This window comes from Hydractinia symbiolongicarpus, chromosome 3, assembly GCF_029227915.1.
Source record: "Hydractinia symbiolongicarpus strain clone_291-10 chromosome 3, HSymV2.1, whole genome shotgun sequence".
Classification (NCBI taxonomy): domain Eukaryota; kingdom Metazoa; phylum Cnidaria; class Hydrozoa; order Anthoathecata; family Hydractiniidae; genus Hydractinia; species Hydractinia symbiolongicarpus.
Window position 1 is genome coordinate 21926086 of NC_079877.1, and position 27751 is coordinate 21953836.

The 27751-nt window shown below is 34.4% G+C and overlaps 2 protein-coding genes across 2 annotated transcripts in view; both read left to right on the forward strand.

Moving 5' to 3' along the window:
- The first annotated feature begins 4488 nt into the window (after positions 1 to 4488).
- Positions 4489 to 6471, forward strand: LOC130635447 (uncharacterized). Its single transcript, XM_057444779.1, has 2 exons — positions 4489 to 5641; positions 5734 to 6471. Exon 2 carries the CDS (start codon positions 5781 to 5783, stop codon positions 6390 to 6392), a length of 612 nt encoding a protein of 203 aa, XP_057300762.1. The 5' UTR covers positions 4489 to 5641; positions 5734 to 5780; the 3' UTR covers positions 6393 to 6471.
- A 3177-nt stretch (positions 6472 to 9648) lies between these two features.
- Positions 9649 to 27751, forward strand: part of LOC130636199 (NHL repeat-containing protein 2-like) — a 39163-nt gene continuing 21060 nt past the window's right edge. Inside the window, exons 1-2 of the mRNA XM_057445840.1 lie at positions 9649 to 9737; positions 26325 to 26491. Coding sequence (XP_057301823.1) covers positions 9683 to 9737; positions 26325 to 26491 — 222 coding nt within the window. The 5' untranslated portion in view covers positions 9649 to 9682. The remainder of the gene's footprint in view (positions 9738 to 26324; positions 26492 to 27751) is intronic.

Below are 27751 nucleotides of genomic sequence, written 5' to 3' on the forward strand. Positions count from 1 at the left end.
TATATCGTATTTGATATTCGTGTTTCCGTAACATCATTTTCTAACTCAGCGGGGGGTCCGCGCAGAGACAGACAGACAGACGGAATACGGCTATTATAATAGAGATTCAGCAATGTGGACTACTAGCAGTGACGGAAATTCAGAAGAAAATATTGGTTTGTTTTTTCTTGTTCCATTACAGTATTGCGGGGTTAAGTTACAGAAAAAAACTTTATTTTTTATAAAACAATTTTCCAATTTGCTGATTTTAACAAGAAAATCTACCCTTTTTCAGTATTAACGTCCTGAAAGTAATATTTCAATGCCGCGTTAGTGCTTTTTCTGACCACATCTTGTAGATGTCACGTGCTCATTAAACCAGGAAAATGTTTGATGCTGAATATGTGGTGTTATTCAGTTAAAACCAAACCTCGTTTTAACGGTGGACAATCTTTTACAACAGTGACAACCAAAGAAGATGGTGTAGGGTGTTACACCCATAAATGTCGCAATCAACCATAAATGTCGCAATGTTGCGACATTTAGGGTTGGTGCGCGACATTTATGGGAGATGTTGCGACATTTATGGTTGATTGCGACATTTAGCGGTGTAACATAGGGACAACACAGTGTGTAAATGCCCCTGCACTCTCCCTAATGTTTAAACTATTTTTGTGGAGAGCAAAATATTGCCGACTTTCTGTAACGGACAGCTAACGCACAAACCAATATATCAACTTTAATATAAAACATAGCACACCGATATCAAAAAGTCAAAATGAAGTCAGAAATGAACCATCTGAGCATTGTGAATTCAGTTATTATTAAAAGCAATTAACTGGAAACTGGGACGACCTTAAATATTACAAAGTTATTAAACAAGAATTTTGTGAAGGTGATGAAATCATTCTTCGTGAAAATAGAATTGTATTACCAAAATTACTTCGACTTCGACAAGCAGCTATCAACATCACTCACCAAGGACATTTAGGTGTTCAAAATGTCAAAAATTTGCTTCGCAGCAAAATTTATTGGAAAGGCAGGGACAGTCATAAAACAAAAAGCATGATCAAATGTAGCGCCTGTCACTCTGTAGGACCTTACCATGCACCGACACCACTGATAACTTCACCGTTACCAAGCCATCCATGGGAAGAAATAGCTATCCATTTATTTGATCCACCACCGTATGAAGACAAGCAGTTAGTTTCAATACACTTATATTCGAGATATCCTATCGTTAAAATTGTGAAAAATACCACGTTATTTAAATATCCAGAGAAAGTTCGTACGGACCCCGTTACAGTGGAAATGATTTCAAAAGTTATTTGAAATTATACAATATCCAAACTAGACATTTTACACCCTATTATCCACAAGCGAATAGTGTGGTAGAAAGATTCATGAGATGCCGGAACAGCATTACAATAAGAACTGGGTCAAAGAATTAAACAGAATATTGTTAAATTACAGAACAGAAACACACATGGTAACTGGTCAAACGCCTTCCAGTTTACTATTCGACAGATCCATCAATAACAATCTATTATTCTTTGATCAGCCAAAACATCCATCAGATCCAGAAGTGAGAAATCGACAGAAAGCTATCAATCGAAAAACAAAAAAATGGTCCGATCAGAAAAAGAAAGCAACCGAATGTGATTACATAATCCTGAGGAGAGAGAGAAAACAAAGACGAAATATTACAAAACGATTTTTAAAGTATTTTACATCAATCGTAAAAAGGTCACAGTTATAAGTAAGAGAGGAAATATATACACGAAATATTTCATATGTGAAAAAAGTAAAACTGCCTGAGATACAAAACCAAATACCTCTCACAAACTGGAAAGAAAGAATTATCCATTACGAAATAGACAGAAAATTTATTGAAACAACTAAAATTAGGGTAACAGTTACACATTTTTACATAATTTTGTATGAACATTACATGTACATATTACTGGATGAGTCGATTTATGTTTTGATGTAGCATCTGGAAGGTGTTATGTTTAGTACTGTGTCCGTGAGTCTGTGTTTTGTACTATGTGTCACGTGTCAGTATGAAACATGTATCTTTTGTATCTAGAGTTAGTTTATGTTGAGCATATGTATAAACGACGTAACTGAGTATTCTGTGTGTGAAGGTCCATAATAGGAGGGCCCTTGCTGACGTCAGCAAAATTTTTAAACCCTTATATTTCTTTAATCGGTGGTTCAAAGTGCACGATCGTATACATTACCTTGATCAGCGTTTTAAGCTCTACACATAAGAAGCAAAAGTCAAATAAATTTCAGAAAAATGTTTGTGTATAGACGGATCGTTGCTTACGCCATCAAAATTCAAATGACGGATTCTTTTTAATTTTTATTGCTCTTCTGTCTAGGTCGATTTTTCCGCGGGCTTCATTAACTAGCCTCTTGAAGTAATGCGTGACTTCCGTCTGTCTGTCTGCGACTTTTGCAAAGTTGATTATATATTTGTTTTTAAAATTGTTCTGTAATTTACCAAACAAGCAGATTTAAGGAATATACAATGAACAAAATAATACACAAAAAAAAATATACATCATCGAAAAAAAAATATTCAATTTTTCCTTTTTTTTTCTTGCACTTTATTTATACTCGTTTATAAGCGCACCCGCGCACCCTCAGATAAGCGCATCAAAATCTTGCTATCACCACTGATAAGCGCTGCGCTTAATCTCGACATTTTATGGTAACTAACGTCATCTCCTGCGTGGGTAACTATGGACTACCAGGAACCAAATTTTGGATGAATTTCCTAAAGCAGAGTAAACCCACCCGTCTCGGAACAGACGGGTTATTGACTTCATTAAAAACTCCTTGAAATCCACATTCTTTTTAACTGTTCGTCAAAAGTACATGATCCTGTACATTTTCTTGATCAGCGTTGCAAGCTCTATACGCTGAAGGCAACAGGCATACAAATTAAAAAAAAACGTATTTTGGCAGGTCTTTGCCGACACGAGCAAAATATTTTCACGGGCCCTTCTTATATCTCCTTAGGAATTCGTCAAAAGCACATAATTCCATACATTATTTTGATCAGCGTTTCAATCTCTACACAACGGAGGCAACAGGTAAAAAAATTTCCTAAAAAAGAATTTTTATGTATTGATGGGTCTTTCAGACATCGTCAAAATTCCAATGATGGTTCTTTTTTTCCATTGCTCTCCTGTGGACTATTTTTGCACAGGACTTTAGTGTCAAGCTCTCTGTGTATATGTTCCACCAAAGCGGCTGCTTAAAGTCAGGCACTTCAAAGTGTATCCCAAGTAGGGACACAAATTCTTGCGTCTCAAAATACGGTTAGGTCGAGATACACTTAAAACTTTTAATTCGAGAGAGAGACCTCGTCTGCAGCGGCTTCACTTTTCTTTTGTTGACGATTCAAATTTTCGCCTTTGCACAGAATAGCTTATAAACTCTGAGACTATGGATTTTTGTTACTAAATTCATCAATCGTCGCCTGTTCTCGACAAAGTTTAACTCACTTTGCAATCGTTTTGTGGCGTTCACTTTTGCATCCTTATTTGCGTATCATGTATTTTTACAATTAAATGGCACGTCCATCTTGCTTCATTGCTTAATTAATTACATGGTATCATTGTGGCTCCACGTCTTATTTCTTTTATCATTTCTTTTTTTGCTTTGTTTTTTTTTTGTTAGCATGCGCATTGTTGTAGCTATCATCGATCTTTACCTCAAAAAATGCACAAATTTCGCCCATCGATTTGCAGGATTTTTTTCTTTTGAAATATCTGTAAAAATTTAACATCATGCCTCGAAATTAATTTCGAAATCTTTTGAAATATTTCGAAATATTTCTGAAATAAAAATTTCAGGCACAGTTTCGAAATGAAAAATTTCAAGCGTATCTCGGCCTTTATTAAATTACTAGTCGATAATCGACTAGCAGTTTAATAAAGCAGTTTAATAAAGTATTTTAAAGGCTGATCCCAATTAATGTTGGTCGCTCGAACCTTAGCGATTAGGATGTGAGCATGCGCATAAGGTTTGTTACGTTTGTTACGTAAAATTTACGTAAAATTGCGAGCTATTCGCTGAGATCGCCAAAGGAGTTCAAACAGTTTTCCAGCGATCCAGTCAAAATCGAAATTATGAAAAAAATGTTAAAAAAAATGTGCAAAAACATTTTTCTACAGAAGAATAAAAATAAATTCATGTTTTCACCTCATTTCGCTCATTTACTTACTTCGTTATGGCATATGGAGATATCTTTAGATTTCTGAAATTAATAGTCGTTTGTCCACTCGAGTCGCTAAAGCCCGAGCGACCAAAATTTGCCTGGAGAACAACGTTAAAACGCAAAAAATGCGTCCCTACTTGGGGTACGATTTAAAGTGCCCGAATTTGGGCAACCGCCCTACTTTGGGTGAAAGATATCCACAGAGCTTGACACTTAAATGAGATAAAAATCGCTGTGTTTAAAAAGACGGAAAAAAAACTCCTGGCTACTGATTATCATGTGCCAGCTAAAGAACCGGGAAAACATTCCCGGCTTTCCGATCTCTAGTCAACTAAAGAACCGGGAGATATTCCCGACTTCGCAGCTACATCTAAATGCTGTTTGTCCCCTGAACTTATCCTCAAGGTTGAGTTTGGCGCGCAAAAATATTCATGACATAATTTCGGCGGGAAAATGCTCATACTCAGTTGTGCTTGTTGTGATTCAAAGTTTGTAGAAATGGTTGATTTTGTTGTGGGAGAAACGTTTCATAATTACAAATCTCTTGAAAAAAAGATAAATGACTACCAAAGTAGTAATTATATTGAGCTTTGGAAACGAGATTCAAGGACTGTACTGACTGCGCAAAAAAAAACTTATAAAGGCTTTAAATACAGAGTTAAAGTATTATGAGATATCATTCGCCTGTGCACATGGTGGTAAACTATTTAGAAGGAGAGGGACAGGAAAAAGAAAGTCTTCGTAAGGTTTTTCTCTACACTTTGTTTTGTATAAGCACGTCTACTTTTAACCGAGTCTGGATCTGCATTTTTTTACATAACTTTGTTCTCAACATATGAATTTTTTTTACAAGCTCTGTGAATCGATGTTCTTTTGAACTAAGTTCTTATATAAATAATCTTCCCTTTTCTGAAAAAAATAATTCTTAAAGAAATTATCATCTTTTTTAAGGACTTCTTCGCCAGGAATGCCCTTTTGTTTTGACGCTACGAGCAACAATGGATGGACAAGTACTCAAAGTTGTGAAAATGGTAAACGATCACAACCACCAGAAATCGAAAGTACGGTTATAAAAATTATGGGAGAATAATAAGTAATATTGATGAATCGGGCAATTTAGGGCTAAAATTGATCCCGTTTATATTCCGTTTGTTCTCTTAGGAATTGTTTCAAATGTTACCGCGCGAAAGACGACTGACTCCTGATCAAGAAGGGCAAGTGCAAAGGTTGATGAAAATGAAGGTCAACAAAAAAGAATTACAAAAAGTCTTATTTTGGGAATAAGTCATGCGACGGTTTATTTTTTATGCGAATAATAATGTTTATTTTTTGCAGATTATGGTTTCATGCGGCCATCCAGTATTATTGAAAGACATAAATAATACTGTGGCTAAAGGAAAAATTTGTCAGACAAGGAACATACTTACGGTATGAAGTTACGTTCGTGTTACCCGTCGATGATTAAAACTTTATCAACTAATAATTGTATCGTATTGCATTATACACATATTTTTAAATAGGGAGCGTATGTAGCTGTTTCGACCAATGAGAAGGTGTTCTTCGTGGTATGTTCTTTCAAGATCCGGCGTCGGCGTCGGAGAGGATAAGTGTTGTGATGGCGGATAAAGACATAAAAGAAAGAGAGCAAATCCAGAATGTATTTCCCAACGTTATTGTCTTAATTTGCTTGTTCCATACGCTGCGGAATTTTAGCAGGGAAGTAACCATGGAGAAAATAGAAATTTCATCTTCACAAAGGCCTGCGATTTTAAATAATTTACAAAAATTGGCATATTCTCGCACAGAATCTGAATATATTAGAATTATGGGTGAAAGTTTGCACCGTTTTGATTTTGAAGCTTTTGACGACATTAAAAATCATTACCGCAACCAATTCCACCAAGTTAATTATATATGTGCAGTTTGCTCTGGAAACTCATGTGGTGTTATTACAGTTGAATGTTTGATGTGCTTCCGTTTCCATCACTTATTGTGTTTGAATAGTCCAAAAGACGACAAGAGTAATGCATGGTCCTGTAAGGTTTGCAGTTATGTGAACAATAGCAAACATAAGTTTATAACATTTTACAATTATGTTAATTTTTTAAGAAAAGCACCTATCAAGATGTTATATTACGCCCTACAATTTTTTCCAATTGTACATCCCAGACTGATTTAAAGAAAAATACATTTGTTATTGTGTATCTATATGTAATTTGTTATCTACATCGCCCTAGTACCACAGCTAAAAAATCCCGGTGCTCGATCTGATCTGCGAAAGGCAAGGAAATTTTCAACGGAAGCCCCGGTGTAGCAGAAAATAAGTACTCCCTGAAAAAAAGTACTCCCGGAGTACTTATTTCCCGGAAATAAATACTCCCGGAGTACTTTTATCCTGGGAAAAAAGTACTCCTTCTAGGAAAAAAGTACTCCCCCGATTAAAGCTACGGAGTACTTTTTTCCTAGGAAAAAAGCACTCCCAGAAGAAGACTCTCCATTGCATGTGTATGAAAAAATTCGAATGTTTATGTTATTCAAGCTTCTTAATTTTAATCAACATGTCGACGAATAAGCATGTGAAATTGCAAGATATTGAGAATTATATTAGAAATGGGCAGTACCCTGCTCATATAAAAAAAAAGGAGACAAAAGTAACTTTAGGAAATCGAGTAAAAACTTTTCAATTGTTGATGGTCATCTGACGTTTAAAGGGACCAGAAGAGTTATTTTTGAAAATCAAAGAAAGAATGCCATCATTCACGACATACACGAGGGCATCAATGAAACTGTCGAGTCAGTGGCAATGAGTGGTCATAGAGGACGCGACTCGACCTACCAAAAAGTATCCGAGAGATTTTATTGGCATGGTATGGTCGATGATGTTAAAAACTATATTCGAACTTGTCAAAAATGCCAAAAACAAGGGAAAATAGTCAAGAAGATCTCACCTGAACTTCAAAGTATCCATGTCGATTCAAATGTTATGCAACAAGTTGGGGTGGATATATGCAATCTACCCGAAATGAATGGCTACAAACACTTGTTGTATTCATTGACTATTTTTCAAAATGGTCAGAAGCCAAACCTGTTCAAGACAAAACTGCCCCAACTGTAGCAAGATTTTTGTACGAAATGATCTGTCGTCATGGCTGTTTTAAGACACAAATTAACGACCAAGGGAGAGAATTTGTGAACCAAGTATCTGATGCCTTGCTTAAACTGACAGGGACAGACCAGATTTTCTGGAAAAGCTACCATTCTATGGAAACAAAGTGAAAGTGAGTGTAATCAAACTTTCTCGACATTTTGGTTCAGGAAGTGGCACGATCGATGATGTCTGTAAAGCAATCTCACACAAAAATTGGAAATCGGCTTGGTTGATTCTTGAGAAGCAAAAGCACAGCTGGCTTCTAATTGATCGTGTCTTTTGGGGAAAATCGTTTCCCAAAACAAGCCAGTTACCCGAAACCGAATCAAACGAGTGGCTTCGTAACCGTCTCTATATCTTGAAACAAAAAGATAAGGATATCTTGATCTCTAAAGATAGTTGGTTGAACGACAACCTAATGGATGCGGCTCAAAAGCTGATTTGTCAAGAAATCGGAACCCCTCTGACGTTCCAGACAGTCCTGAATTCCCAAAAGAAAGATGTTGAGCCATATGAAGCCGTTAACCAAGAGCACATCCAACTACTTCATGATGGTCGCAATCACTGCATCCTCAGCTTTTGCTCTAATGGTCGCGTTCAAGTTTGCGACAGCTTGAATCAATTTCTAACGCGCTCCTCGAAAAAATCAATCAAATCCTTATACAAAAATTACTTCACTGGAAAAGAGATTATTTCCTTCGTTGAAGTACAAAAGCAACCTGATGCCTATAATTGTGGCCTTTTCGCGATAGCGTTTGCAGCTGAACTTCTGAACGGAAAGTCACCCTCTGACGCTGTATTTGTTGTTGATAGAATGCGAGCACATTTGATATCATGTCTGGAAGAACAAAAACTGAGACCCTTCCCTAAGGTGTCCGAAATTTGATTTACTTTTGAATGACATTAGTTTTATCTTTGATAATTTTTTATATTTGTTGATTATTTTTCTTGATTGAATTTTTTCTTTTCTTCATTACCTTTTATAGTTTTATAGTTTTATAGTTTTATAGCTAGAGAGACTTTTATTTGGTTTTGGTTTATTGCAAGTCTTTGAGAACAGGAACTACACATTTTCGAATTGATTAACAAAACAAAAAATAATTTCTATTTCGTTTTTCTATTTCAAACGATAAGGCTAATCATATAAAAATTACGGTACGTTTCATTCGCTAGATTTGTTGTATTATTTTATGTTTTTTACTTACCTTAACTTACCATTTTTTGATTGAAATGAAGGCTAAAATGCCAAAATTTACTTACGCTTTTAGATACCGAAAAACACCCCTTTTTGAGCTAAAGAGCAACAATTGAAAAAGAGTAAGATTTGATTGTAAATTTCCCTTTTTTATCTGACTTTAGTTTTGATTTTTTTCGCAACTTGTTTGATTTTTACACTGCGAAATTTTAACATATTATTATGCATTAAAGTAGTTTTTATTTCGTTTTTCTTTTATTCTTTATCTTTATTATGTTGAGTTTTTGTGATGTCGGATAACACTAATCATTCTTCACAGAAAACATTTTTCTCTTTTTTCATTCTTTCATTTCCCATAATGATTTTGCCATCAAATCGGTTCATCCAATCAAAAGTTATCGCGAATTGTTCTCCCAGTACCAAAAATTCCCCAAATAGCGACGTCATCAAAAAAATTTCGAAATATTTTTACATCACGCGATAGCTTTCATAACAATTCATAATTATTGTCAAAACTATACTTCAAGGCTCAGTTTACCCTCGTACTTAGGGATCGTTCACATATGACGGCAGCCTTCATAGGGGAGGGGGGTCTAAAAGTCTGACAAAATCTGACTTAAGAGGGAAAATCCATTTTCGCGGTCAAAAAATAAAATCAGAAAAATTGCATTTTGCGTGAGCTAATTTTCCTGGTTTTGACCTATTGGGGACGAGTTTATTTTATTTTCCTAGGGGTTTGTGAAGAATTTTCAAGAACTTTTCGAAATAATATACTTCGCTGGTTCAAATCTTGGCAAAGAAAACCCGCAAATAAGCGAAAATTAATTCCCTCAATTTCTATTTCATGTCTTAAGCGTGCTTATTTCCTAGGAAATTTATACTCCCGGAAGTACTTATTTCCCGAAGGAGTCTTTATTTCCTAGGATAAGAGTACTCCCGGGAGTATCAATTTCCTGGGAAATATATACTTGGGAGTACCTTTTTCCCGGAAATAAATACTGGGGAGTACTTTTTTAGGGGAGTACTTATTTTCCGCGACACCGGAATGTTTTCCCGGTCCTTTAGCTGGCCCATGGTAGTCGGTAACCGGGAATTTTTTCCCCGGCATTTTAGACAGCGGATAAAAATGGTGTTTTTGTTAGCAGTTTTTTCTCTTGTAAATACGTCATTGGCTCTTCCAGGTGAGAATCGTTGTTAGTTAAAAAAATATCTGGAAATTCCATTATTTAGCTATCAGGGGAAGGGAATAGGTAATTATAGCTAGCTACATTATGTTTTATGGTATCCCCGTTAGATGGTAGATGTGCATATTTTACATGGCTAGCCTCACGAGGGTATATAGCTCTGCTCTGGGTATTTTTTCCAGGAAGGGCCATGGCTTAGATAGGGAGTCCTAGCGTATTTAATGCTTATTTTGAGCTACGCAGACCCAATTAGACCCTGCAACATTCATTCAACAGCCCACACAGTGTGCCATCTCCCCAATTTTCCCTGCTGCTGGTCAAAGTTGTAGAATGGGCTGCGCTTTTGGCCTAGCACCTGGATCCACACCACCTTATCCCAGGAGCCTATGGGAAGGGTGAAACATGTACATGATGCAAAAAACAAATAAAAAGAAAGTATATATGTATATATATTATAGATGACTTTCAATGTTTACGTTTTTACGGAATTCTACATGCAAGTTATATTCTAATTTAAAGATCAAAAGATTCCTCCAACTGAAAATAAAGTTTGAAATGGACTGGTCCATGACTTAGGCCGAAGGAATTTGTACCTCAGTTTACCGTCGTCTGCATGTCAGGTGTACCATGCGGGAAATTTTCATTATTCATTATTCATTATTTTGCCCCTCCGCCTAGCTAGCTTGAACCCGACACCCTCGGAGCTCGAACCGGAATTAGAGCGCCGAAAGACAACCTCTGCAGACTGCGACATATCCAAATGAGGCAAGGCTTGATCGCACGACTTTGTATGGCACGCATTGGAACATTCGAAATTTAAATTAACAAAAATCGAATATAATCGACAACAGTCAAAAAAATTGTTACCAACACCAAAACTATAAAAAAAAACGTGCCTCTATAAACTATATACATCAATAACATTTTTCAAATGAACTATTCTTTAAATTCTTTCATCACATTTGAAAACATTAAAAAAAAGAACACTTTCGATCGATTGCGACATCATTCGAAATTACGCAATAGTTTTTTCGAAATAGGAAGCATTGAGTATATTTTATTTCTTTTTTGTGGAACTGTGATGAGTATGTTCATCATTTATGTATATTGAATTTTTATTTATTTTTCTTATTTCTTTATTTTATTATCATTAAATGTTTCACTATACCGGTCAGTAATTTTTTTTGCGGGGTTAAAGAATGTGGCTCAGGGGCGACATAAAATCGGAGGGTCGGGAAATTATGACATGCGCGGTGATTTGAGTTGCTGTTGGAAATCCTCAATGATGATGGTGTGGTTGGTGTGGCGAAGCATGTAAGGGGTGTTAGATACTCTTTGAGTGATTACTTCATATTTTCATTCTCTGGGTGGGGGGAAAGTGAAGACAATAATGAAATTTTTTTAAATAATGAAATTTTTCATGCGGTGGTAAATATACATGCGGGCGGCCGACGGTAAACTGAGGTACGACTTCCTTCGGCCTTACCGCCTACATTTTTTTGCCTGTCGATTTGCATAAGAGGTTGCGGATTATAAACAACATGCGTCACGATGAAAGTCGTCTATATAAAAAAGACAACAGAAACAACAAATTATTTTATTTATTTATTTATTTATTTATTTATTTATTTATTTATTTATTTATTCAATATTTATACAGGATTGCAGATTCAGATTATATACAAGCATATATATATGTACAATTCTGTTATCAATATGGGTCCTGTAAAAAAATTAAAATTAAAAGTTGATGTTTGAGAAAGAAAAAAGACTTTAAATCCACAAAAGAAGGATTGAAAGAGGAAAAAGAGAAAAAAACATGACTGAAGGTAGGATAACAACTACCACAAAGACATATGAAAATCCTTTTCTCCATGATATTAAAAGAATTTTACATACCCTGTGGTCAAGGTTAAATATCACACAAACGCTAAGAGTTAGACCCATAATTTTTCTAGGTAGCAGTAAATCTGCAACTTCCCTTTGTTTAAATATTAATGACACTCTCACTTCTGACCCTCAAACTACAGTACAGTCTGAATGTAATCTACCGCGGACGCGAAACTCGCATGAATAGTTACACAGAACAATAGCTTTTGTTCTTTTAAGAAAATAATTGCCTCGCTGATAAACAATGACCCCACGCAATCAATTAATCACAATAGGTTGCAAGATCAATTTTAGCAATCTATTTTGCGCGAACTTTTTTGAAAATTTTAATTGCAGTAATTAAGTGTTTATTTTAGATCGCATTTTAAAAGTTTTATAAACAAAAAGCGACGATAGAAATGTTTTTTTAGATCGCATTTTAAAAGTTTAAAATCGAAAAGCGGCGATAGATATGTTTTTTTAAATCGCATTTTAAAAGTTTAAAAACGAAAAACGGCGATAGATTTGTTTTTTAGATCGCATTTTAAAAGTTTAAAAACGAAAAGCGGCGATAGATATGTTCTTTTTAAATCGCATTTTAAAAGTTTAAAATCGAATGGCGGCATTTAATAGTTGTGAACAATGCTTCTCGTATGTTTCTTAGATTAAACGCGCTGGAATTTTTTTAAGTAATTAAATCAACAATACATTCTCACGCAATGTATTATAGAACTTTGCAAAAGATTTTTATTATTTAATTACTTCACGCTAATACTTAAGGGAATAGCTTATCAATACATTTACACAATGCATCTCGCTATTAGAAAAAATATAATTGCTCCGATATTTCTTCGCAAGCGCATTGTTTTTTAACACGCAAATATAAACTCGCAAAACGCTCAAGGGATTTATTTATAACAAAACACAAACGACTACCGTCCTCCACACAAAGGTGTGATATTAGCATGTAGGCGGTAGATAACATTCAGACTGTACTGTATAGCCATCCTTTAATAATTACTTTACCTCAATTGCAGATAATATTAGAAAATCTATACCTCCAACTTCTAAATATTACTCTCTTATTTAAAAAATCCAAATCCTAATTCTTTTTTCTTGAGTCCAACCAATAATATTGTAGTTTTAAACCGCTTGGTACCACTTAACATAATCTAAAAAATTTACTGGTCCTTTCAGCATACCTTATCAAGTTTTATCTTTTTTAAAAGAATATCTTGCTACACCATTATCTAAACTTATCAATCTTTCCTTCTTGACTAGAATCTTTCCTTCTAAACTAAAAACTGCAAAAGTTATCCCTATTTTTTAAAAAATGTTGATCTAACAAATTATCGCCCTATTTCTTTATTATCTAATATTAACAAGTTATTTGAAAAACTTATTTATGCTCATTTATATAACTTTATCTCTGTCAATAATTTAATTTATAAATAACAATTTGGTTTCAGGAAAAAGTTCTCAATTTCTCAAGCACTTCTCATAATTTCTCAAAAAATTATGGATGAAATTGTGTCTTCATTGACCTACGAAAAGCCTGTTGATCATGAAATGCTTCTTAAAAAATTAAACCATAATAGCATACGTGGCATTCACTTTTAAATTGTTACCTCACTAATAGGGTTCAATATGTTTTAATCAATAATAAAAATCAAAAGGTGTCAAACAAGGGGTACCTCAAGGATCTGTTCTTGGTCCACTTCTTTTTCTTTTATATATTAATGATCTTCATTATGCTATAAAATTTTTTAATACATTATTTTGCCAATGATAGAAACTTTTTACACATAAATCTCCAAGGCAACTTGCTAAACGTATTAATATTGACCTCAAACTCCTATGTCACTGGCTTAAGGTGTGAGTAAGGAAAAGAAGTGCTATGTATTAAAAATCGTGAAACTAAAATTGAATGGTGGTCAATGCAGTGACATAGTTATATTCCAAAAGCATATATATAAAATTATCTATACACAATTTTGTATTCGCTATACATTTATCTGGGGAGCATTTTTGAATTATGCTTTGAATGTTTTAATTTTTAGAGATATTTCCTATCAAAGTTAGTGCGAAATTATTCACAGCCTTTCATCTCAAAAAGCATTATATTCACACCTTAATTCAAAAAAGCACCCTTGATGTATCATTCCTTTACAAAAAAAATCACCCTCCTCCTCAAAGATTTAATGTTTTGTAAATGGAGTTTAAGACGTATGTTATTATACTCTCTGAAAAAGTGAACTCTGTGAATATAGTCAGATTATGTAATCGTTACGCACATGCAATCATTACGCAGTTACTTAGAGGCCAATTTTCGCCTTATAAAAAGTCTGAAACAAAGAACTAAACAATACAACAAATACTACAATGTTAGCCCTATATCATACCTGAAATATAACAAACAGTTATTTAACAAAAACACCAAAAAGTTTAAATCTCTTAGAGTGCTTGGTATACCACCAATATCAACTTCACTGCGCCATGTTTGAATTTTCGGCTACCGCTTTATGTACGCATGTGAGTACAATCAGAACATGGCCCGCTATTGGCTGGATCGTGGGTTTGACAATATGTTTTGAGTATATTTTCTGGGGTAGTGAAAAAAAGTATGCGTAATTGTGCCGATATTGAATGTTACTATTTTAATCATTACGCATATTTTAAATGATGAAGAAGAGCTGTTCGAAAGCTTGAAACAAAAAACCTAACTCCTTATTAGCTGAAACTAAAGCCTAAATTTAGACATCCAATCAAATGGCTTAAAGAGCACATGTTTCTTAGGCGCGTAAAAAACTTTTTTTTTCTCAAATAGCAATCAAACAGATTGGTTATCTCAGCTTCTTCAGCGAAATTTAAAACAAAAAAATGGGTAAAAGCCTTGGACGTAGTCGTAAGGTGCAAAAGAAGGTGGCGAATGCTTGGCCAGAGGAAGATGTACAACATGCCCTTCATGAGCTTGATTCTGTACCAGGCGCCTTTATACGCGGGTTGGCCAAACGTCATGCAGTTGATGAATCCACTTTCTGTTTCAGAAATAAAAAGCGACAAGAAGGGGTAGGACTGGGGAAGCCAGGCTGGCAGTGCGTTTTTAATGAAGAAACAGAGCAGAAGCAAATTGCATCGGTAATGTGTGCAACTTGGGATTCAGCCCAACAATGCTCGAAATCATTGTAAGTACTTTTATTCAGGACGTGTTATATAATTACCAGGTTAATAAGGGTCGCCTAATTCTTTTACTTCGTTGTAGGATCTGGTGAGTCAGTGCATCTCCCAAAATAATATTGGTGCAGCACAATTCAAAAACGGTAGACCTGGCATAACTTGGGTGAAGAATTTCATGAAACGCAACAAATTAACTCACAAGAAAGCGGAAATGACCAGTACGGCCAGGAAAGCCAACACGGCAAACCCATTTATTATATACGATTTTTATGATCAACTCGAAAAGGTATCTATAAAGACTTAACATTTTATTTGTACTACTTCAATGTGCGAAATACATGTAACCATTTATCTTTTCTTTCTAAACTTAAGATCTTTTAAAACTATCGTGAACTGGGCGCTACTCATGTCTGGAATTGTGACGAGAGTGGCTTTCCGACAGACCGGTCCAAAGGCAGAGTCGTTTTTTGTTAAAGTAATATGATAGTTGCTGTGAAAACTGAAAAACCTTCGCGACCACAAGTTAATAACCTGTTTCGAATTTAGGGATAACGTGCCTTGAAACTGAGATTCTGTGCTGGACAAGAAAATATTACAGCGCTTGGCGTATGCAACACGGCTGGGATAATGCTTGACCCGCTTATAATTTTTAAAGGCAAGAATATGCAGTCCACTTAGTATGGAGAAAACGCACTACCCAATACATACTACGAGAAGTCAGAAAATGGTTTGCTCCTATTTATTTACACAAAGCGTTGCTACTCTTGCTTAACTTATTGCATTTTGATTCTTCTTCTTGTTAGGGTGAATGGATACTGGTGTTTTTGCGAAATGGTTTAATCATTTTGCTGATACTGTCCCTGAAAGACCCCTTTTGCTTCTGCTAGATGGCCATCTCACCCACATATCCATTTAAGTGATCTCTCGTGCCCTAGAAGAAAATATAGTTATTATCAAATTTCCGCCTCATGTATCGGACGTGATGCCGGCTTTGAATGTGGCATCTTTTGGTTCACTTAAACGACGCTGGGAAAAACTGTTACAAGAGAGAGTAAACACATTTGGCCGAAAACAACAGTTATTAAAGTCTGATTTTGTAAATCAGCTTTCTCTATTTGGAAAGACGGGATAAATAAAGAAAATGTCATAAGTGGATTTCAATCAACTGGTATAAAAATTACTCTTCTATTGGATGTTTTAACAAAATACTAAATACAGTCCTTGCTGTTGAACATGTGCCTTTTGTTTATAGGTATTTGGCCAATCGATCGAACGAAATACCTGAAACACCGATTGGGCCAAAGACTTGTTTCCAAATATGAGGAATGGAAAAAGACCGGAAAAGAATTGGACTGGGACCACCTAGCAGAGGAGTGAGTTTATTACAAACTAAACCATAAGTTTAACATACCATAACATTTTAGCCAATCCTTCTATAATGTAGTTTAATTCATATTTACATTATGATTAATATTTAGATAGTATTTAGACAGAGCTATTGGCATTGATTCCAACCTGAGTGCTAATAGTTTACAGATCAATGTACCCTCTTCTCAATGCACTACACCAAGAACAATGGCCACAGATTTTACCAGCGAACCATCAACTTTCCAGATCTTCGTGTGTGGTCTGGGAAGTTGATGTCTATGAAAAGTTAAAATCATCGTTTGGGCCATACCCATATGACCGGCTGGGTTTCATTGGGTACCCAATGGATGGAAACTGCAGCCGATTGCAAGTTATTCGACACCTATTAGAAATGAACCCTCTACTAAGCTGTTTGAAAAAGCATTTTTGGATAAAATGAAGGGCCTTATAGATAAACCAAAAGCTAAGCGGATGAAGTTAGATTTACGTGCAAAAGTAATAACGCAAGAAGAACTTTCGAAAGAATTAGAAAGAAAAAACGGGCAAAGGAAGAGAAAGAGATGCGGAAAACGGAAAGGATAGAAAAGAGAAAGCATCTAAACGAAAAGAAAAACAATCTAACCAAAAAGAAGCAAGCGAAAAAGGAGGAAAGTGAAGAGGAAGAAGAAGAAGTGGAAGAGAGCGAAACATGTACCAAAGGTTCAGATGAATCGTGTGCTGACGAAAATGAGAGTGATATTACACAAGTGGCGTGCTGGGAAGCCTTGAAACCACCCACTATCGAAAAGAGCTGATTGGCAAATTTTTCGCTTGCATATATCTAACCAAAAAAGGTCCCAATCTTTATGTTGGAAAACTGACAAGACGATTCTTGTCAAACGATGAAGATGGGTACCCATGTGCGTTAGAGATTGATTGCCTCCAACAAAAGTATGGCGTAAAAGGCTGTATTTTCAAGAAATATGACATCGCAGGGGCAGATGTAGAGGTTTTTCCGATTCATGACATTGTTTTTGGTCCCCTGAAATGTACCTTTTTGGGTTAGAAAAAACGGAAATTTCTCCAATATAAAGAATTTCGCCAACTTTTTAAAAAGGTCAAGAAAAACGATAGAGAGGCAAGTCACAAAAATTACCATTGTAATGTTTTTTACACTAAAGAAAAAGAATAAATTTGGATTAAAGTTGTATTTTGTGACGTGTATAACAATGAATATCTACTGCATAAGCCAGATTTTTATAGATTGCGCACAACAATAAAAAAAATGCGTAATGATTGAAGATTTTCGATTTAATCATTACGCACTCAAAAACCTGTGATATTGACTGTTTAGTCGCTTAAAAGGTTAGGATTTAACATTTTCTGGTGTGCGCCGATTTAAGTTAAAAGGAAAAGTTGTTGAGATGCCTAATGATTATATCATCTGGCAATAAGAGTTTTAAAGATTTTTTAAAAGTTCGTTATTTTTTCGTTAATTCATTTGTCACCATAGTAACTACACTTTCTATAAGATGCACACATTTCTACTCACTTCCGCACTTTGATCATAACAAAACAACATGGGTAAGATAACAAATAATAGAAAGGACAAAGATAAAAGAAAAAAGAAATACAAAAAAATATAACAAAGTTTCACATAAAAATAACAATTGCTTTTTTTATAATCTTTTGTGATGGTAATTACATTATCATAAAAGTTTGTTCGTCTTAGTGAGATTAAAAATTGCCATATATGCTTTCTGCCAGCGTTGATCAAAACATCTGGTGAAAAGTGATTGTCATTGCAAAACAACTATACTCTAGACAGCCCAGGATTATTCCAACACTGTATATAAAAAAAAAGTAACACAACCCACAAAGAAAGCAGGTTTTCATATTGATATTTGAGAAGTTTATATAAATGTCAGAATAAAATATGAGTCTATGGAAATGAAAAAGAGAGTTTGGGTGCTCCTTGTGGTTCAGGCTTGCATGTCATTGTTATTTTGTCACTTAAAATGATGGGCAAATAGTATATTAGTTCCGCAAATGTTCACAAACACAATTATAGGGTGCCATTAGCAGCAAACACACCCAAACACTTATATAATTTACTAAAAAAGAACAAAATGAGTCTTAAATTCTTTTATAAATTCATTTTTGCCGTAACTAAGGGTAAGAAACTTTTGCAGGCATGAAGTGTGACGAGGTCATAAAATCGTGAAATTTTGGGACAAAGACTTTTGCGAATTGTAATTTTAGGTCAAATTTTGAGAAAAAAACTTTAACGAAAGTCAAAAATAACTTCATTTGCAGAGGAAAATATTTAGCTAATGGCAACCATTATTTTTCCATTCTTTCTTATTATTCATAATCAAAATTTTGGAAATAAGAAAAAAATTATTTTGTTTTAAAATAAAAGGCTGGTGTTTATGCTCTCCCACACAGAGTTTTGAGTTCATTCGCTGCAGGTTCTATAGTTGTTTTGTTTGTTGGCTGTTGGTTATCTGGTCGTTCTGCATAGACTTCTTGTTCGCTGTGGCATTTAATTAACGCGGTTGAGCAAGGTTAAAGCGAATTTTAAAAAACTGTGTTAATTTGTTGGTTAGCTGTTTTAGTCCTTGTGTTATAGAGTAATAAAAGAATAATTACCCATTGAGTAATTGAATGAATACTCAGGTGTATAACAGGCCTTGCCATGAGTTTTAGTTGTGAGTGTGACAAATAGCATGCGCAAAAGGACCTGGGCGTGTGATGGGGTGCACGTTTTTTTGAAATTGTTTTAAAGTCTCTGAACTTAATGTTTTTCTTCCACCAGGCTTTCTCTGGTTCTTTAAAATATGGTACTTATTATTAAAATCCACATTAACTTTATATCAGATGCTGAAAGAAAGTCACTAGCTAACAAAACAAGAATAATATTAGAGCACATCCTCACCCTGGCATCACCACCCTGCCACCATCTTTAAATTAAACTTTGGGAATACGGTTCCGTACAATTCATTAATTTTTTGACCAAAGTGAACCATGTTCATATGTATCCCGATTTCATGATTTTTAGACAATCTACGGCAATGTTTTCGCTTTCTGCAATCCTGTTTTCATGATTTTTAAACGATCTTCATCAAGTAAGTTTAATTTGATCGACCAAAACTAGTTTTCGAAACTACTTTTACTATTATTAGCTGCATGCACAAAAATCAAGGCACGTGAGTATCAAAACAGTGTTCTCAAAATGTAAATAAAGAAACAGTTGGAATGCGCAAGGTGCAAAGCTATTATAAAAAGTTTTAGTACGATTGCTTTGGTTTTACATTCTTCGCATAAACATGACTGTACATTAAACACAGAATCTTTTCATTTTTTTAAAAATATCTTTTAATATCTTTCATGATTGTTAACACTTTTAAACAATAGCATGCATGTTACATGCAAGAACAAAAGGACTCATCAAATCTTATTGTTATGACTCGCGCACAACGATAACAATAGAAAGCAATTAAGCTCATAATGTAAACAAAAGATATGCAAAGGTTCTTTACATGACGTCATAAAACACGGGTGAAATAAGATATAAGCAGCACTGTACCATGTTCAAATTAATTTCTCGTATGTAAATTATCTTTTCGTGGTGCGGTTAAAACTAAGATTAAGAAATAAAAATGCAAGGTAAATAAAAGGAAATCACTTTAAATTTTGCACGTGTGTTCAATCGCACGCCTTGGACATGTTGCACGTGTGTGGACGCGTGCGCGTTCAATTGCACACCTCTCATGGCAAGGCCTGTAAAAAGCACTAGCTTTTAGAAATAGTAGTTTTAGTTTCTCTATATTTATAACAAAATAGGTTGATTGTTATGTTCTTACAAAATATATAATAATTTAACGTTTAACAAGCTTGATTGGTTTTTAATTAATTTATTTGTTTTAAAATTTGATTCAATGAAACGTCTTATCACTTTCACATTTTTTCATAAATAATAGTTTCACAATCATATCTAGTTGTTTCAAGCTTTTTCGAAATCCTTTCCAATTCGTTCTCTTTTTCATAATCTATAGAAAATCGTTTTGTGAAAAAATATGAAACATGCAATTCGTTTCTTTATATGCAATTATGAAACGATGTAAAAAGAATTATGAAACAATTTCCATTTATAAGATGAAAATCTGTTAAATCTCTAACCAAATGAGAATTTCTTTGTACAAGCACTTATCTTAATATCAATTAATTACCAATGGTGGGTGAGCACACAAAGGTTGCTGTTTTAATAGTAATGTTTACAGCCGGGGATTTCGACCAAAGTAGAAAAGAGTTAAAGTCGAGTCAGTAATTAATTTGTGGCGTCGTAGATTAGTGGTTATAGCTTTCGTACTCTGTGCGGGAGACGGGGGTTCGATTCCTCTTGACGGCGATTCAACATGGGCGAGTGAATGTTACCATAGCCCCGGGTTAACCCAAGCCATGTGAGGGAAATTGGGGAGATGGCACACTGTGTGGGCCGTTGGATGTTGCCGGGAGTTGTCTAGTAGAGCGTGGGCCCTACTAATTGGGTCTGCGTAGCTCAAAATGAGCATTAAATACTCTAGGACTCTCCATCTAAGCCATGGCCCCTCCTGGAAATAATAGACAGGGTATATCCCTCGATATTTGTGAGGCTAGCCATGTAAAATATGCACATCTATCTATCTATCTGTTTTTGTAACTGCTTGTGGAAAAAAACAATATTGATATGACTACTTGTGGAACAAAAAATATTTATATAAATTAATTGACGAAAAGTTGAACAGCGGCTAATAATTACAACAAAAAAAAGTGACACAAAAGTTTTGCTCAATGCTATATTTTTATAATATTAAGTTTTGATCTTAACAAAACAAACGAAAGAATACATAACTTATGTTAAATGTCTAATGGTCATCAGAACTCCATTCATCATTGGATATACTATCTAGCGGAATATTTTCAAAAGCTTGATGTTCTACTTCACCGTCTTCATCTTCCGATGGGCTTTCTGCAAGGACGCTTGCAACATCATGATGTGGTTGTTTGGTCAATTTACGTTTTGATGGACATGCGTGTCCTTGCAGATGACATTTCCTCCAGCGTACTGTTCCTTCAAGGTATTCTTTTAGAAACATACTGACAGCATCATTATACCGTTCTTTGGTTTGTTTGTCATCAAAGCATACACAAAGTAACATTTCAAGTGTTTCTTGTTTCAAAGACTGCCTTTCTTTTAAAAAAAATACGCCACAGAATGAAACAAACGTGCTCCTATTCTGCACTCAATAATGGTACCACAAGACATATCTCAATGACGTGTAACAGATTTGGGATTCCCAAATCACCACCAATACAAAAGATAGTAGGCCAACACTTTCCAGGCTTAGATTTTGATATGTGCATATCGTTTTTATGGCCATGAAGCAATTCAAATTCATCTTTTATATTGCAATATTATTGGTTATATTGCAATGATTAGCAACAAGTATTGACTCAAAAGGAGCAACAACCTTTACTTCTTCATAAATTACATCAGGCTCAATGAATTGGTAGGACTCAGAATGGGGTATGATACTAATGGATTTAAACAGCTCGTTATTTAGAAGCGAATGTAAACAGGCAGATAAAGACTCCTTTAAGACTTGAAGAATCGTAACAAATTCATTTTTACAAGACTCTATAGCTTTTTGTACACTTCCTTTTAACAGGTAGCCATGAAACAAGGCTGCATCATTGTTGGGATTTTCTGCAACTTGCTCTCGTGTTTGAAGCTCAGGCACTACTTCATCATCATTCTCAGTGAGTTGTTCCAAAATATCGCTTGCTGTACGAAATATGTCGTCACAATGAAAAGCCTTTCCCCCTGCTTAATTCAAAAGAATTAGCAGCTTATTAAAACTTTTCATGACTTTTCTACTGATGGACATTAATTTTGGTGTTAACAGTAAGTTAAGTTAGCTTTTTTAAACATGTATTGTATGTTAACATAGCCGTCATTGCAGCCGTTATTTAAGTCTGAAAGTTTAAATGCATCTCGTAGCTAGCTAATTTTATGTGCTAGGCATAATGTTAGTAAATAATGGTCCCCAAGGTCACACTTTACAAGTCATGCATCTTGACATATACGGGCGCTTCATCAGTGCACATTCCAATCTGTAGAAAAGATACTTTTTTTAAAAAAAAATAAACTAAAAAGTATAAAACTTTTCAGATTTTATTAAATTCTGGCAAACAACCGCAAGTTTGAATGACTTTTTAAATAAATTTTGCGATATTTTCCTGAAATTTCCAGTATCTTCCCAAACTCCCCCAAATTATTCCTGAAATTCAAAGCACTACTTACAATTTATTTGACCTTGCTACAAAAAAGAGACAAATCTTAAAGTCACAGATCAAGTCACACAGAGTTGCGTAACTTCATTAACTGTTTATTTTTTTTTTCGGACTTTTTTTGGCATGTAAAAACAGATGATATTTCCTGATTTGCAGTGTCGTAAAATTTTTTTATCAATTTTCAGTTGCTATTTAACTATTCATATTTTTTAGTTGCCATTCAATAGTGAAATAGTATATAAAATGACAATGAAATCAGTACTTTGGTATGAATAATATGTAATAACATGTTGCTCTTCTACGTTAGCTGGATACCGCGTGACCTCCTCTTAGCAGCGACCTGAGTGACCGCCATTCGTTGACGTTTATGTGCCTTCGCAACAACTGTTTAGTCTTGGTAGGAGGTCTGTCTCTGCCTTTTTAACCCGTTTTTCTAAAGTAGTTTCATCATCATCATCATCATCATCAAAAGTGGAATCGCTTTCTGTCACATATGCTTCATTTTTAGTTTCGCTTTCAGTCGGTGGTATTGGTGTGGATGATATACAAGGTAGCGTGTCATTCTCCTGATAACTGTTGTTCTTATTGTTATCTAAGGTTGAGTCCTCTTGCTGATTAGACCAGCTTGAACTACTCATTTCATTTTCGTGGGCATCGGATACCTCATCAGAGTCTAAACATAGCTAACTAGCTATATAAAAAAGGACCTGAAAAAATATTCATTGCATGAAATATTAAAAAACAATCTTACCTGACACATCTGAAGAATCTAAGTCATCTATAAAGTCTAAAACATCATTTCAAAATATATTTTTACTTGTTTTGAACTGGACGCCATTTTTTGCTGCAACTGTCTCGTGGAACAACAAGTTTGCATATGTGCAACAGGCAAGTCAAGTTGCACATGAGACAAGGTAGAATTGAAGGTACAGAAGAATATAAAGTATTTAGGAAACTGGATTGGAAAAGAAGGAACAGTGTGTAAGCAGATTGAGAAAGTGGAAAAGGGAATAGAAGGTGTAATTAGTGAAGTGTGTAAAATAGGAAAAGAAGAGCTAGTAGGAAGTCTATCAACAGAAACTAGACTGGTCCTGTTTGAAAGAACAGTTGTTAGTGCCTTAACATACAACTTAGAATGCTGGACAGTAATATCAGAGCAGCAGATGGAAAGGCTGGAAAGAGTACAAGGTAAAATAGTGAAGAGATTATTGAATGTGCCTAAAACTACACCTTACTTGGGATTGATGAAAGATCTTGGAATATGAACGATGAAAAAAAGGATTTGCTACCAGAGAGTGATGTTGTCAGATGAGGATAGACAACCAGGTGATATTAGATCTGATAAGAAATGGACAAAGGGAAACAAAAAATATTGCAAGTAAGATAGGAGTGGAGTTGGAACATGTAAAAAAAGGATGACAAAAGCAGAGTGGAAAAAGAAAGTAAAGGGAGGGATTGAAAAGAAACTAGAAGAGGAAATGGGGCAAAATGAAAATAACATGAGGAAAATGAGACACCAAAGTGGAAAAAAATTCGAAAGAAAAAAGTACATAAGTTAAATGGGGATAAAAGAAGCTAGTTATACGATAAGAAGAAGATTGGAAATGTTAGACATAGGCAATAATATGGGAAAAAATAGGACGTGTGTATGTGGAAAAAAAGAAACTATAATATATATAATAATAGTTTGTAAAAGAGTAAACTTGTGTGGGAAAAGAGATATAGCAAAGGAATGGTTAAAGGAGACAAACAACATTGGCAGAATGAGAGAAACAAATGAATGGATTGAAAAGTATATGGAAAGAAGAGACAGAAGGACAATGGAGCAAAAAGAGTAGAAAAAAGAAAGAAAAGGGAAATAAGAGGGAAAAAACAACAAAAAACAAACATCTATTAAAAGAAAGGAAAAGAGAAAAAGGAAAAAATTAGCCTTGACATGACAATAAAGACAGCAATATATTGTATCAATGTATAGTTTTATTTTTTTTGACGAGGAGCTTGTTGGCAACAACAAAGTGGGCGCTTGAAAGATTTAAAGATTCAAAGGGCGCTAAAAATTCTTTATGATAGCTTATTTATGTGTCTGCTTACTATTTCAACCATTTTTGTGGTTTCGGAGCATTGTGGCTACCGTATGATTTGCTCGAAGTGACTATGGTCTTAAAATGTATATATACGTCTTTCGCACGCTAAAGGTTAAACAGTTTGTTTTGCCTGCAAGCTTCATTCGCTATTTCTGCACTACTTTTCTCTTTTTCTTTCAATGTTAGAATTTAAGAACCTTCTTGCTAGTCATATGCTCCGGAAGTATCCCATATTGCAATTGAATTTAAAATTGGGTCATTATGATGTCTCAAGGCTAAAGACCTTATACATTGATTGCTTGATTTACCACATTAGCCGTAAAGCTTTTCTACTCCTTATACAATCCATCATTAGGTATACATCATACCCTTTAAGCATCGGAATTAAGAAAAAAGGTTTATTTTGCCCTATTATTTTTTCAAGGCTCTGGAGAGCTTTAAAAACTGGGTGCTTGTTCCTGTCGCATGCTAGCTTCAGTATGTAATTGTGTATATTTCATTTTATTCATCTTTTTCTGTCATACCTAGCAATTTTAGAAAATGTTGGAAAGGCAAAATGTCATTTTGTAATTTTTAGGGAAATGCGTTAAATAAATTTATAAATTTTCTCAAGGAAAATTGTTGATTTTTAAGGATTTTCTGCTTGTACTTATTAAATATGATTCTTGATTTTTAGGATAAGAATAACTATTATTTTAACTATTATTTTAGCATACTATATGTAAAATTTTTATTTTCAATTTTTTACATAAACTAACCTGCAATGTTAAAATATAACTTAGTATTTTAACATTGCAGGTTAGTTAAAATAATAATTGAGAATTGGGGTACCTAATGATTTGTTTAGCCCATAATTCTCGGTTTTCAAGGTCTACTTTAAATTTCAGAATCTTCCAGGGTAATTTTCAATACGTATTTTTGCCATAATATATAAGAACATAGTATGTCTTTTTTTTTTCACTTGTATTTTGACTCTCTTAGCGATAATCTCACCATGTAAAATTGGCGCCTCTTATCATTCAGACAATATGGGCTACTAGGTTTTCGCGAAAATCACCATTTCCTTGCAACCGCAAATTTTAATTACTTATCTTAGTCCTGGGATAAATTTACACAAAGAAAATGCCAATGACATCTTATAAACATGTTAAAGCTCAACTGTTTTAAGTAAAATTGGGAAATATGTTTATCCTTATTATGAAAATAACCTTAATAAAAACCATTTTCTCTTGTTTTCTTTAAACGTTTATAATATTAACAATATGATTCAGGCAGCCTGCCTTTATCACAGGTGTATCGAGAACGAAGTACAAGTGTGAGGTTTGTATTGCGATTGCTAGAAAAATGTTGTCTAAGCCTTAGTTACAGGTTCTAAATTAACTAGAAACTTTTTTAACGTTCTGGATATTTACGTTACACTTTATTCTGGGGTATTTTACTCATGTTTTTCAAATTTTGATGGTGATAGGAATTTTACCAACCTTCAAGTTAATACTGATCTTAATTTGTAAAGGGACAAATACTACTAGTCTAAATGACTTTGTAGATGGAATAGACATATTGAGGTGAATTCAACTCTATTTTTTCCTGTTCCAGTGTTTTTGTTTCTCCTTTATATATTGGCTCTATCTAAAAATATTGTCATGTAAATGGTTTACTTGATCATAAATTTAAAATGGAATCTCTGAAACCAAAATACCTATGTGTTTTACCCATAATTATTTGCATAACTTTTTTTGTAGTCTCTAATGAAAGGCTTTTTTTGTTTAAGGCATTGTGGAAACTATCGCTGGAGGAGGCTTGCCCCACAAAGGAAAGAAAACAGATTGCAATGATCTTGGTAACTCAAAAGACGGTCAAGGCGAAGAGGCTAGATTTAATTACCCATGGGGCATTGCATACGATCACTATAATCATGCTGTTTATGTGGCTGATTGTGTATGTTGTATTTGTTACATTAAACGTCTTCTCATACATATAAGGGTACATTCCATTTAACACAAAAACTGACACAACCAGATAAAGAGCTGAAGAATTGATTGTGAATAAAATATTTTCAGGCGCGTTGGTTGTGGAACAACAAAAATCTTCGTCAAAAAACATGTTTCATTTTGTTTCGTTTCAAATATCAACAAATTAAAAGTGTGCAATTTTTGTGGACCTTCAAATTAGTTTGTTTACAAAAAATCCACCATTTTATATATTATGCGGAAATTATCTAGCACTTTTAGCAGCAAAATGGAATGGCGTGTTTACTTTTACAGACAGATGACCAAAATCTGAGTTAAAAGTGAGTAAAAATGCACAATAATCTTTATTTTTTTACTTATTTTAATAACCTCTTGAGTTGATATAAAAATTAAGTGACTTTTTTTACTCAAAGTGCTAATTTAACTTAAAAACAAAGCTAAATGAAATGGATGTAGTAAAACTTTTGAGTAAAATTATTAAATTTAGACACTTATTTGTGTTAAATGGAATGCACCCTATGTGTGACTTTACAGATTAATAAGTTGAACAACGTATGTCAGGAAGCACAAAATTGGACAAATCAGCTGGAAGTTTGAAGAGGTCTGTTAGTCTCCCAATTGGGGTATGGGGCTTTGCGACTCTAAAACAGGCTAAATTCAGGAAAATATCAAGTTTTGCAAACCCCAGTATAACCGTGGTTGAACATTTTTGTAAACTACACCACCACCATCAATATAAATTATACTATTAACAAAATTGCTCTTTCATATGCATTTATAAGATAAATTCAATAAGATCCATTTAAGAGGGTCTTTGGATAACACTGTTATTAAAGGCTTTAAAGAAGGAACCATTGTGATGTAGATTGATTATTCCTTGTTTTGCATTGTTGACAAAGGCTGTATACACTAATAAGAACACTTAACCAGAAGGAAGCTCTAAAGCTTCTTTTCATTTAGTGATTTTTGAGGAGTAAAGAATCATTTCACTATAAAAAGCCCTATATTTTCTTAACCCTATTCCGTCCCTGGGGGGGGGGGGGGGGGGTGGGAGTGGGGCGGATTCTGCCTCTGATTTTGTTAGTCGAAACTCCTCAAAATAATTGATGTAAAATTCCTCATTTTAATCTGTTATCATCATTATGTGTACAGGCACAACCCTAAAAATAGAAAAAATAGAATCAATTTGCATGCATAACCATTTACAACTTACGAAATAGAGCTCTAG